This window comes from Pithys albifrons, chromosome 2, assembly GCF_047495875.1.
Source record: "Pithys albifrons albifrons isolate INPA30051 chromosome 2, PitAlb_v1, whole genome shotgun sequence".
NCBI classification, from domain to species: Eukaryota; Metazoa; Chordata; class Aves; order Passeriformes; family Thamnophilidae; genus Pithys; species Pithys albifrons.
Window position 1 is genome coordinate 48,903,140 of NC_092459.1, and position 13,757 is coordinate 48,916,896.

Genomic DNA, 13,757 nt, shown 5'->3' on the forward strand with positions numbered 1-13,757 from the left:
GAATTCTTGCTCTATTTACAGTCAAATTACAGGAATTGTAACCTAATATCATACATAACTTCATATTCAGAAAAGTATTTGCAACAACTGAGGTGTGAATAGCATTCATCGTATAAACACATATGCATAAACCTTCATTCCTCCCATCAGCAACAGAACGTATGCAATCACACAAGTCTGTAGGTAAATTGTACCCTTGCCATTCAAATCCTTTCAAAATGTCTTCATAGATACACAGTACATATATAGTTTACATGTCATAATTTTGTTGCCCATGTCCAGTTTTGAAATGTGATTTATAGCTGTTTTTAATAAAATACAAATAGAAAAATATGAATAAGGTTCAGAGTACATAAATAAAAATTTTATAAAAATAGATATATTTACATAACAATGGCACAATCTACTGAAACTTTATTTTGGCCTGGTACAACAAGTTATTCCAGATTAAAACAGAAGCATGAGCAAAACTCAAGGAATTTAATATTATTACACAGTAACATGTCACAGAGGTTAAAATAAGTTTCTGTGTTCCAGGCTTTCAGAATATAGAATAGTATTTTTATTGATTCTGGATTGACAATGGCGTTTACAGTCTAAAAACCTCTGTGGTACCATTACCCTGACAGAAAAATTCCTCCTTCTCTGAATGCACCTTTTGCTTCTTGTACAGAAGGCACAACACAGTCTTGCCCATGAAGCTACATAGCAGAGACTCCTCCAATGCAGATCATGGCCATTCAATCTTGTGCTACTTTTATGTACATTTTGCATTGGCATGTTCCTAATGAAAATCATATTTTTTAGTATTTATTAAACCCCTTAAAATTTCTTGGATGCACCCATGCTGATATTGGTCATTACATTATTTATGCTCATGAGAGGAATCAATTAGTGGCTTTAAGTTTTGACATTACAGGTTGTCCTTACACTTTCAGCTAAGAGGACATCTGGGGACAAACACAGTAAGCTCTCTCTCCTTGCACATCAGAGGTGGTGCATGAGGTGAATCCTTGTATTTCTTGGGAGGGGGGGGGGGGGGGAGGGGACTAAATTAACACATGTATAACTGCAGAGCTCCAAAGAACTTCTTTAATTTTCTTATAGACTGCATCTAGTTCATTACCATCCCGGTAAATTCAAGGAACTTTAAAGGTTAGTGGAGCACCCATCTGAAATAATAAAGTGTGTAGTTTTGGGGAGACAGAAAAAGAGATTCACTGATACCAGATGAAAAACGTTACTTTTGGAAGTTCAGGAGAATGGAAAGCCTATCTTAAAAGTGGAGACTAAAGGACTCAGCTTGTTTATCCTAGCAAACAAAGGCTGGGACAACATTCTCTTTGATCTGTGAAATGGGGCCAGATGAGAAGAATAGCTCCTTAAACAATTGGGTATCAAAGAGGCAAAAGAAGTGGAGTAAACTCAGGTGATCCCACCTACATGACTGTAAGAAATAATAATTTTGTGATGCTTCTGCCCCACTCAAGGAAGGGAGATTACAGAATAGGTTCCCACAGCTCTGTGTGAGTGGGCTGGGGAAGAAGGGGAGCTGCTGAAGGGGACTGCACATCTTGGAGCCTGCAGGAGAAAGGGCTGGACTCTCAGAGCTAGGGAAGTCTTTCAGATCTGGTAATGGATAACTGCTCAAGTACAGGAGGAGAGGTTTCATGTGGTCTGCTCTCCTTGGGGATGCCAAAAGGAAAGAGATTTGAAAGAAAAATGCCCCTCTAAGATGGCTTTTTATCTTTCCATACTTTAACTCTGGCCAGTCATATGCTGGAGATTCTTTTCCTGGCCGTAGTTCTTGCAGCATTTTTAGGAAGAACTTTGCCTTTTATTAGTGGCTGCCCAGGCACTTGGAAATGGCAGTTTCCATTCACAGAGTTTTTCTCAGTTTCACATGAGTCTGAGATAGTAGCTCGGAAGCTGGAAGACTTTGAATCCAAAGAAACCTGACTAACAGCAACGCTGCCTGCACTCTTAGAGGAATATGTGTAAACCATTTTGAGAAAAGCAGATTTTGTGTTTGTTTCTTGCTTGTAAATGATGATATAGCACTTTGGAAGAAAAGTGCAGCAGAGGATTCCATAATTGGATATTAAAACAACAATGATTTCTACTGCTGGCAAGTATTTGCCAAATGTGGTTGCATAGACAGGGATAAACACAATCCATGCTATGAAGTAAATCAGCATGCCAAAAGTGATGAATTTAGCTTCATTGTAGTTCTCTGGCAACTTCCTACCTTTAAAAGCAAATATGAAGCAAATAAAGGCTAGGGCAGCAATGTAGCCCAACATAATCCCAAAAGCTACAATAGACCCCTCATTGCACTCCAGAATTATTGCTTTTGGAATTGAGAAATTTCGATTTACAAAAGGTGTCCTAAATATTATCCAGAAGGTGCAAATGATAACTTGAACTCCAGTGCAGATGACCACAATGGGAACAGGCTTATACATGCATTTCAGGAAATTCTGAAGCTTGGGATCAAAGCTGAAGGCTAGCAAAATTTTTAGTGACTTTATTAAAATACATGAAATGCAGAGTGTAAAACTTATGCCAAAGAGTGCTTGCCTAGTTTTACATTTGAAACCTGTGGGTACATCTATGAAGAAAACAGTGCTTAAAAAAATTAAGAAGTGGGAGAAGAGAATAATATAGCAGACAGTCAGCCCACCAGATGCCTTTACAACTGGTGTGTTCAAGTTTTTAGTAAATATTACACAAATTGACAAAACCAACACAACCCCAAAAGTGGACAGAAGGAGGAGGAAAATAGCAAACCAGTCAGTCCAGGCAAGGAAGTAGACTGTCTTTCTGTAGCATGTGGTACTATTGATGGGAGCCCAGTAGGTTTTGTTGTTACATCGGTAGCAGTAATCCATATCTGAAAGCAGAAAAAAAGGAAGATAACTTAGAAAGCCAAAATAAATGAACTGAGAAGTGGATTCTCGGGGCTTGAGATACAGGAGCAACGTGGGAGGGGATGCTAAAGGGAAACGACGTGTCTGATTGCATCTGACTGCTGCTATGGCCATCCAGATGGAGGAGCTGCAGGGCTGCGGTGGCAGTGGCAGAATGAGCAAAGGACGAACCCCTGCCAGCTGGGAGCAAGGGTTGCCTGTAACCAGGGGCAGGGAGAGTGTAGGGAGAATGACCAGGGTTCTAAAACTGTCTTGCTCATCACTGAGCACGATATGTGACCTGGCCAGAGCTCTGGACAGGTAAACTTTAACTAAAACCTGAACAATAATTCGGAAATAATCAATTCTCACAAAAATTTGAACTATTTTTGTTTCATTTGTCTATTTTTACAAGAAAACACCCCAACATTCTTGTTACAGATTGCTTTGGAAATACAATAGCAAGAACAAACTTTGCTTTAGATTATGATCTGAAGGGTTCCTTTACTTTGAAATTCCTATTCTCTGGAATGAAGAAATTTCACAATTAATTGAATAAGAAAATAAAATTAATTTTCTTCTGCTCTCAGGATACTAAAAGTACATGGTGCCAGAATTTTCTTAATTCCATCCTACTCCTCCATATTCAGTTTTCTGCTTTGAAAATGTTTTCTTAAACCTGTATATGAACCACTGGTAAAGTACACATCAGACTTGGTACTAGAAAATATTACTGTACAGTTATATCAAACTGCATAGTACTTTGTGGTAAGACAAAAAAATGTTCTGGTAAGCAAAATACATAAGCCTTGTACTTCATAGATTCATAATTCTAATAGGATGGTTTGAGTTGGAAAGGATCTTAAAGATCATCCAGGTCCAACCCCCCTGCCAGAGCCAGGGACAGGTTCTGCTGAACTTAGTTGCTCAAAGCTCCATCCAGCCTGGCCTCAGACACTTCCAAGGGTGGGGCATCCACAACCACTTCTCTGGATAACCTGTTCCAGTGCCTCACCACCCTCACAGTTAAGTAATTCTTCCTTGTTGAACTGGGTGTACTGTGGAAAGACAGGAAAGCAAGGCTTTATTTTGATGAGAGTCAGTCTCACTGATAAATCAGCCATAATTTCCATCCTAACAAAGGATAATGTTAGCCACCTGGACAATCTAATTGCTTAAAGTTTGGTCTTCTAAGAAGCATTTACACCAAGTTTTATGGGAAACTGAACATAAACAAATATTTAAATCCCATTCCAAAGTCAAACCCAAGGTTGTCAAGCCACATCATATCCAAATAAAACAATTGTATTGATGTCTAAATAAACCTTTGTTTGGATCACAGTTCTTTACCTGTTTGATTGCTGTAGTGGTTTTCTGGACAGTAAACACACTCATAGCAGCATGTATGTGGACTTTCTGTAACCTTTTTCATCTGGCCTGGTCTGCAGTGCTGAGAGCATGTTGACTGAACCTTCTGCAGTGTGCAGAGAACAAAAATTAAAAAAACCTCCTCCAGTAATACTGCAATTTGTACCCACTTTTTTGGGTGTCATACATATTTTAAGGGAATCTGAAAGTAATGTTGAAAAAAGTCATGGTAGAGTTCATATTTCATGTATTTTCTCCACATGGTCAACAGGTGATAGAATGGGGCATTATCTACCTGATAAGTTTAATTTTTAGCCCTGAATGCCAATCACTGGATTTATATGTACCTTTAAAATCTAGATCTAAGTCTCGTATTCAGCTTTGAACCTGAATTTAGACTGCAGAGGCTCAGCTCCAAAGAAGGTCCAGAAACATCCGATGGGGATTTTGAGTGAATTGCCTCACAATTGAGATCCCAAAATCCTGCTCAGCTGCTCTGAGCCCAGGAGAGACACCTTGGCCTGGGGGAGACACTTTAGAGGGTTCTCTGTACTACAGCTCTGACATTCCTGACCCTCAACAATTCATCTCTGAGTCACAAAACCCCAATCCTGGGTATGTGATCAGGGCCTTCTCTTGTGGTCTGGGGTCAGGTCCCCATCCAAAGAGGTTTTTTGTAAAAAAGAGAATCTGTCCTGAGGTACACTGCAATTTCTTCTCCCTCCCAGATGGTGCTCATAAGGAGGTGGAGACATTCTGGAGTAGCATCCTCAGGACAGACATAACTTCTCATCTTAGGAAACCTTCTGGGAGAATTCTGGGGAAATAAATCAATTTAAATTGTTGCTCACAGGCTAACATGCATCTCAGGGTGCATGAAAGTGATTGAATATGCTCAGAAAGGATTCTTTGCTCTTAAAGGAGAACATTCAACCACAAGAGAGATTTCTAACTGACACATGCTTCAGTTGCAAATGCTGGAGGGAGAAGAAATCATATAAAACAAATTTCACATGTTAGGTCAACAAATTAAAAATTACCTTCAAATCCAGAAAATCTTTTTTTTTCTCTTCATCCTCAAAGATAAAATCACCTTTCTCTGCATCATATTCTGCCATAGTGGTGATTTTCATGTGGCCGTCAATTTCTTTCCAAAGAAGTACATCATAACTGGTGCTCATATCTCCATTGGAGTTGAACTTGAATTCTTTATTATCATCATCAATGATTATCACTTTTTTGAGTTCTTCAAGAAGCTGTACATAAGGAATGATAACATACATCAGTATCATGTTAGTGTGACAAAATAATTAAGCAAATGAAAAAAAATGTTTTTAGGAGTAAGAGAACTATTCAAATCTAAATTTATTTATACCTGTTTAAAGAATTACATCATATAGACAATCTTGTTGACCTTAAAAATCTATTAATAAAAAAATCCTAATTTTTTAACTCTATGCAGTGTGTACGAATACTCATATTAGTATATTTACCAGCCTTGGAAATTTTGATATGATATTCTTAGAGAAAATATTTTTACATGGGAGAACTAATAGTCTTTTGGCACTCCTCTGCTTGTAAGAGCAACAGTGATGGTGCTCCTGTTGTTACTGTACAGTCATCAGACTCAATCTGGGCAGCATTTTCTCTCAGAGTAAATTCCCCCAAAATATCTGAAAATTTCTAGCATTGTTCTCAGCTATGACTCTGATTGAAGTTGTGTATGGCAAGGTGAGACTCAGAAGTGTTAAATGAACAATACATGCCAGTTTGCTCAGATGAAGAGATCAATGGCACGACAGCAAAGAAGTGCAAGGCCATATTTGATAGGTCATAGGAAATACCAAAACAAGAACTCTTTGATAAGGTAATGGGTCCAGCTTCATATTTCAATCCACTGTGTTCAACAGGGGAAAATTTGTGCCTCCCTCATCTCAAATAGCCAGATCAAAAAGACCTGTGTGAATGTAGAAAAGGACAGGTTAAGGTACATAAACCCCACTCCCAGTCCATGGGGAGATCATAAGACTTCTATTAGCCACTGTGGTTCTTAATTGAAGACAAGGCTTTATTGTTTTGCAGGCCTAGTGAGTTGTTGGCAATAGACATTAAATGACAAGGAAAAAATTCAATATTTTGGTGAAAGGCTGAGTTCAACTGTGTTTGAAAGGCACACTCTTACATGGATCCATTTGTGATATTCATAACATTTAGCAAACATGCTGACTGGTATACTAGCTCAATAGACTTTGTGAAATATATGTAACATATCTTGTGTATATAATACACCATTTTTCATGTATAATGTAATTTTTTGAAAGGTCATGTAATTTATAAAGCAGCAGTGTGTTTCTGACCAGTAGTGCATTTGATTTGGATGCTGCATAGTTGTGTGCAACTGAATAGCATTTATTTTTTGTTGATTATACTCAGACTAGTCTTTTAATATTTCTCTTCTCCACTTTTCCAATTCTCTAACAATATGAGGATACCAGAGCTTTTCAAATACATCTACAGCTTCAGATAGAAGGAGCTAATGTTTAGCAACATTTTGATGTAACCAATGATTATTTTTGCAAAGTCTCTCTGTATATGAAGATCTGTGATATGGATTATTTGGATCCTAAGCTTCTCTCTCTCTCTTCCTTACCAAAAGGTTTAAATTTAGTCTAGAAAAAACATGTTATGAAAACAGCACAGGGGAAATAATGATCACTTTCAGTTTTCTTCACACAAGTGCTTAACAACTCAAAAGGATTTTTGATTTTGATGATTTGGGATTTAGTTCAACAATGATGTAAATATAGCTCCATAAAATTGCATTCCTACAAAGCAGTCCTGAATTTGTCCCATTGGCATTTACAAATTCATGTAAGAGTCTGATTGTTACTGGCTTGTTGGTTGGTTTTTTGGTTTTGTTTTTTTTGTTGTTTCTTTTTTCAAATTCTCTATCTTGGTTTGACCTGCTGTGACCTAGGATAAGAGGTCAGAGCAAGTCAGAATGGTTGTTTGACTTTTAGATGAACATTTGTTTAATCCTCTGAGTAAAAGTGTGTAAAAGTGAATACTCCTGAGCAGGTTCTTGGGTAAAAGGTCAGGTCAGGTTTACTTGCCTGATTTTTCCACTTCTTTTCCCATCCAGTAGAGTGTGATGATGACTACCTCACCTATCTTAAATACTATGTCTAATTTTCCTGCCAGTCACTTCAGTATAAATTGAGATCAGACAAAGGAATAATGTATTGCATTTTCAGTTTCAAACAGAGATTCAATACAGAGGAAAATACTTGAATTAAGACAAAACATATACAATGGTGAGAGAGAGAGAGAGGAAAATTGAAACTCTCTGATCAGTGCTCCTGTTCTGCAGTATCCCCATCTCTCAAGAGCACTCATAGATGTGTATTACAGTGGTTTACAGCAACAGGACCAACCATTAGTAGTCAAAGAGCTGGTAAGTCCACTATAGATTGACTACATATTTTATTTTATCCTACTTGAGTAGCTACCAAGATGTTCCAGCAAGGAGCCTACAGAATGAACCCTTCATTCAAGATGGTGCCTACTCTATGCACTCTGAATCTGATGGGAGAAGTGCTAGGGTAGATAATGAAGCCCAGAAGTTAAAGATTCCTTTTACACTTGTGGAATGACATATTTACAGCCATTGCTATTGCACTCATCAAGAAGGAGATGGTGGTTATGCAGTTACCACCATCCATGAGCCATCTATATGTACAGCAGAACACATGGGTCAAAGAAAGACAAAACTGGAGTGTAGTTATCACTGCAGCAATTTGATACTGCTGCTCTGTCACAGTCTGCGATTTCAGTAGGTGCAGAAAAGCAGGAAGAGGAATAAAATGTCATTAAGTAAAAGGACCAAGCTAGTAAATCCAGGAACATGGGAACAAACACGAGATGAAAATTAGTCAGAAAGAATGAAACCTGAAAGAATTGACTTCATACCTCCCAGGGAGCGAAGGCAGAGGGATTCTTGCAGTTTCTATCTTTACATTGCCCTTTAATGGCATGAGCTATGGCATAGACTGCAAGTATAGTACTTTGGATAAATCCTGGTTCAATGTTAGCATTCAAAAAATCATCTCTCCAGACCTGATGTTTATTCTCAATGTTTTCCAGTAGATCATCCTGGGACTGGTTTGAAATGCATGTTTGAAAATCATGATATTCCAGCTGTGCACAGACTGACAAAAGCATAATATACTCATGTAAGAACTTGTTGTTTTCAGTGGGCTTTTCGTGAAGGTTTCTCAGAAAGTCTTGGAATGAGGAGATATCTCCACTTTTAAATCCAAATCCCACAATGGTTCCCAGCTGTCTGATATTGGGAATTGTACTGATTTTGACTGCAGCTGACCAGTTATCACTTGCAATCCAGATTTTATTAACGTTCCTCTCAATTGCCTTCTTAAATAGTTTGAGCACATGGAACTGTCTCATAAAGACAACAATAACATTTACTCTTGTTTCCTTGACAATCTTCTCAATTGCATGATCAACTTTGATGTGAAAGGTGCTGTCAGAGAGATAGGCTGGCAGCATTTCTTTAAAAGCTATGCAAACATTGTTCACCATGGCCTGAACCCCAAAGCTTTCCAGAGCGAACCTCCCATTGTCATCGTCAGTGGCTATTACTCCAATCCAGTTCCACCCAGATTCACAGATCAAGCGGGTCATTGCTCTTGTCTGATGAAAATCACTGGGGATAGTTCTGAAGAAAGAAGGAAACCTGATTTTGTCACTGAGGATTTCAGCTGATGATGCAGGACTGACCTAGGAAAAGTGAAGAATTTAGTTACACAGTTGGTTTCCTCCAAAGGACTAAAAGAGATCCAAAGCTGCCATGACTGCTTTCTCTTCCAACCTGGCCCAGCCTTCCTCCTCCTGTGAGTGAGATCAACAAGCTGCAGCCAAACAGGGCAAGTTCCCTCTCACTGATCTTAGGATGCAGACTTGTGCCCAGTACCAGGTTCCACCTTTCATTCATCCTCATCCATAAAGTTCAGTGAAGGCAGAGAACAAAACCTTTCAAAATGGATATGACAGTTATGATGGTATAAAAATTTTGGTTTACTCTGTTCAGGTGCTATTCAAAATGATATTAAAAATGTTGGAAGCATTAACTACTTCTTGAATTGCTATTCAAATTTCTAGTACTCTTATATTTTGCAGTGTTTTTCTATCACTGACTGTGTTAGTACAGTTCACCCATATATATATATATATATATATATATATATACATATACACACTTTCTTTCCAAGATTTAATTATTATATATGAAAAAGGATCATTAAATCTGTTAGAATAACCTCACAGAAAAAAGAAAAAAGGTAACGAATACTACAGAATGCTCTAATTCTTCAATACAAAATATTTATTAAATTTTTCTTGTGAATGTAGCTAGAAAAACATAAACAGAACATTGTTATTTAAATTTTGCTAGTTTTAATCCTTTTCTGTTGGTTGGAACATTTTTGCCTACATTGCTTGACAATTCTTAAAAAATAAATCTAAGCTTTCCAAAATGAAAGTCACCTGTCTGGAGGGGATGCCTAGTCTTACTGATGTCAGAATATTGCAGATGATATTGATAAGAAATATCTGCTGGGTCTTATTTTCCAACTATGCCCTAATGCATAGATGAAAGTTTGTTTTCATATAAGCTGCCTTTTGATTATGTTCAAGTGTGGCATTTTAGTTTTCATACTTACTATAGCTCCTCTGGTGGCATAGGAGGTCAGAATTACTTCCTACCATTGCAGAGGAGAAGATTCAGTTAGAAGGTATCTTTAGTTCAGATTTTATGTCCTTTCCATGTGTTTGATGACTATGTTGTTACTTTACAGAGTTAATTTATATCAGTTGCCAAAAAGAAAGTGTAAACAGGATAGTGCAGAAGTTATCTGCTTTTTCGTTGTTGGTCCCAGCCTTGATCTTTACACTTTTACAGTGGTGAAAGTAGGAACATAAACACTGGCCAAGGAACAATTGTGGGACTGTACTAGTCCTAGCAAGGTCAGAAATAAAGGACCAGTGTGGATCTATCTCTTCTACAGCTGCTTGAAGTGTAACAGGAGTAAATCTGTTTTTTAAAGCAATCTTCCTCACTTTTTTGTCCATGGTTTTAAGTGCCTTTAACACTTAATTTCTCTTGGGTAGAAAAGCATTCACAAATTTCTGTTCAGATTTGATTTGTTTGTGGGGGGTTTTGTTTGGTTTTTTTTTTTTTTTTTAGCTTGAGATTGAGTATTGTCATATTCACCACCTGTCAGACCAGACATGGTGGCTGGAACTTTGCTGTCTGAACAAAGTGCTTCACTGTCATCCAAGGTACATTGGAGTAACTGGGACAACCAGGACTGACTAATGGCACAGCCAGGCAGACAAGAGTCCAGCATCACCCTGAGAGCTCAGATGCATGTGCTTTGGGCACAAAATATTCCTTACTCTTTTTGTTTAGGTAAGCGAATCAAATCCTCCATTTGGAACTGAAGTCCACCTCTCCTGAAATCCTTAGGCAGAACCAAATCCTGCCCTGTAATAAATATGTGACTTTTTCAGTTCCTAAGATCAGAACTTCACCTTTATTCTAAGGTAAATTTTGACCTCTGTCTGAAATAATATAATTCTCTCAAACCTACCTGTGGGATTAGTTGCAAAGCCAATAGCCTTGAAACTGCCATTGACACCTCCGAGTAGCTGGCTCCTGTGACTGCCTTAATTCTTGGGATGTAGTCTGAGTAGTTACACTTGAACTCTACAGCATCCTCAGAAGAATTGAATTTAGGCAGGAATCTCAGAGCAGATGCCATGGCTTTTGTGACTTCTGCACATGTGTCATATATTTCATAGCCCAGAGTAAGTCCAGATAACAGCGTTGAATTGTTGATTGTTTCAATAGCATGTATCATTGCAAGGGTCTGAAGAAAAACTTGAATTTCAAAGCTGTCAGGAAATACAGAAGGTATCTTTTAGAAAAACATTGCTGGGAACAAGGCTGAAGCAAAGTCTGTTTTGAGCATATGCCCTAGAATTTGACAACTACTGAGAAGAAATGATGGATAGTAAGTTTAGTGTGATTTTCTTGGATTTCAGTGTACAAAAGATTAGAAGCCATATATTTTTGTCTCATCTAGTGGGGGATTAACTAAAATGAACACAAAACTTAAAATATATGTCCAAAAAAGTGTTTTTATGGGAAAAAAAAAACCCGGACTGAAAATTTGATTTTCATGCTACATGAAAATTTGCAAGTGATATCTTCTGGAATATCTGCCAATGTCAGTGAAAATATTTCAATTTAACTCCTCTGGCCAGTAAGCTTTTTAAAAATGTATTTACTTTCACCAAAAGCTTGAAGCAAAGAAAAGAAAGTACTAAATATTTCAGAATAGAAGAAAATATGTCAGAGATTGAAGTCTCTAGAGGTCACATAGATGCTTCTGAAATCCTCTTTAGACCTGAAGAAATTAGTACAGTTTTTTCCCTCATCTCCAGTGGATGTTATAACAGATACTTCATCTGAACTGTGCTAGCAGAAGTGTCTGCAATATAACCAACACTCCTCTCAGGCAAGCTTCTCTAAAGTTTATAAACCTTGGGAACTAAATTAAACTTCAGATGGACCTGAGAAAAATTACGACTCCATAGATAATAGAACCCTGACAAAATCATTGACTTTATCAATATTTTGATATAAATCCAAATGGATACCTACATGCCTGTCTGATTATTGGGTTCAGATGTGGGATTAAGTTGCATGTAAAATTCAAATAGGATTTGAGGATTTGCACCTGTATTTACACTAAACAAAACACATACTTGGGATTCCTGGGCTTAGTAAAGCTTTATTATATACTTAAAATCAAATTCTGCACCAGATTTCCTATTCATGCATTCCAGAAAAATGATGTTTCAAGCACAGCAGGATTTGGAGCCAACAAAATAAATATTCTGATGGGCACTCTCAACCTGAATGCATACATGACATGGTGTTTATATGTAATCTATTCTCTAACATAATGCCACGATTATAATTAAAAGTGTAATAATTACAGTAATTATAAAAAGGATTACAATGTCATGTGCAAGGCACTATTGTAGATTATAACTGAGCTACCCTGTGAGGCAGGGGGCATATCTGACTGTGGGCTTAGGTAAAATGGAATAGTCTGCCTTTGTTTAAATCATGCCTCATAACAAATAATGATCAGCTGCAAAACAGAGTCCTTCAGACCTATAGCAAATTAGCATTTCCACAGAAATTAAATGATTGTTCAGTATAAACCTCCAAGGTTATTTGATTATCTATGAAGACTGAAATGGGATCAAATGCTCATTCTTTTCCTTGAGCAGCCACAATATTTTTACTCTAATTTTGCTGTACTCCATCATCTTATGTTAATTTATGTAAAATTTATCTGATGTCCAAGGTATTTTTTAAGGACTAAGAAAAGGAAAAGGACCACAACTTGTTGACCTTAATATAAGAGCTACATGCCCAATTTCAGCAATCTCTTCTTTACTATATATGTAATTTCCAGTATTACTCACCCAGCACAATTCTGAATTACTGGCTTGATGGGATCTTCTTTTGGATGCAGCATTTCGCTATGAACTGCAAACAAGCCTCCAATAACAATGTCCCCCGGAGAACTGGCACCCACAAAGTCATCAACATTATGGCAAGAGAAAGCAATATCAGTGCCTATCACGAAGCAGGGGATCAAAAAGTTAATAAATGCCATGTTCCTGTTTCACTTCCTCTCTCCCAGCTTTAAGTCAATTAAGCCAGCTGCAGGGGCAACGAGGGCTCCTGTGTCATATGTAAAGAGCAGCAAAGGACAAAGGCTGCACTCAAAAGTTAGTCACACCTCCTAAGGTGCTTGTATTTGCTTCACTGGCTAAGGCTATTTTACTGAAGGTACTACAGTAGTGCTGTGACTAACAATGTGAGGGTGCAGGGGTGTGGGAGTGAAGTGGGAGGGAGAAAGATAAATGAGTTTAAAAGGAAATGTTGGCCATTAAATCTGTTTTGCTATGTTCAAAGTTTATTATACATTATCTGAAAAGCATGGCAAATATTTTGGTATAAATTTGGGCTTGTTTTGAATACGTTCCAAGAGAGTGCAAAGTGCAAAGAAGCAATCATGTAATATGGTAGTGATACTTCTGTGACAATATTTTAAGAATCTGGTCCAAAGAGTACTGAGAAAAGACCTCTGCTGCCACAGTGTGCTTTAGGTCAAACTCTGGTCCAAAAAAAAACCCAACCCCAAGCTACAAAAAACCTGCTTTTCTTTCAACCCTTTTCTATATGTTCAAAAATCCTTGTATAAAAGTTGTTTGGTTAAATTAATATTCATGGTTCTGAGTCTCACCCATTTCTTAAAGAATTCAGTGGGCTTTGGATCAGGTTCTGTATTTACAGGCCAGGCTGATTCTGTGGCTGGT

At 37.7% G+C, this 13,757-nt stretch overlaps 1 protein-coding gene across 1 annotated transcript; it reads right to left on the reverse strand.

The window, feature by feature from the left end:
• Positions 1 to 392: 392 nt before the first annotated feature.
• Positions 393 to 13,249, reverse strand: GPRC6A (G protein-coupled receptor class C group 6 member A). Its single transcript, XM_071547880.1, has 6 exons — positions 12,858 to 13,249; positions 10,946 to 11,249; positions 8,247 to 9,074; positions 5,318 to 5,533; positions 4,260 to 4,383; positions 393 to 2,893 (listed from the first exon to the last, which is right to left on the reverse strand). The coding sequence occupies exons 1-6, from the start codon at positions 13,049 to 13,051 to the stop codon at positions 1,773 to 1,775; spliced, it is 2,787 nt and encodes a 928-aa protein (XP_071403981.1). The 5' UTR covers positions 13,052 to 13,249; the 3' UTR covers positions 393 to 1,772.
• Between the last annotated feature and the right edge of the window lie 508 nt (positions 13,250 to 13,757).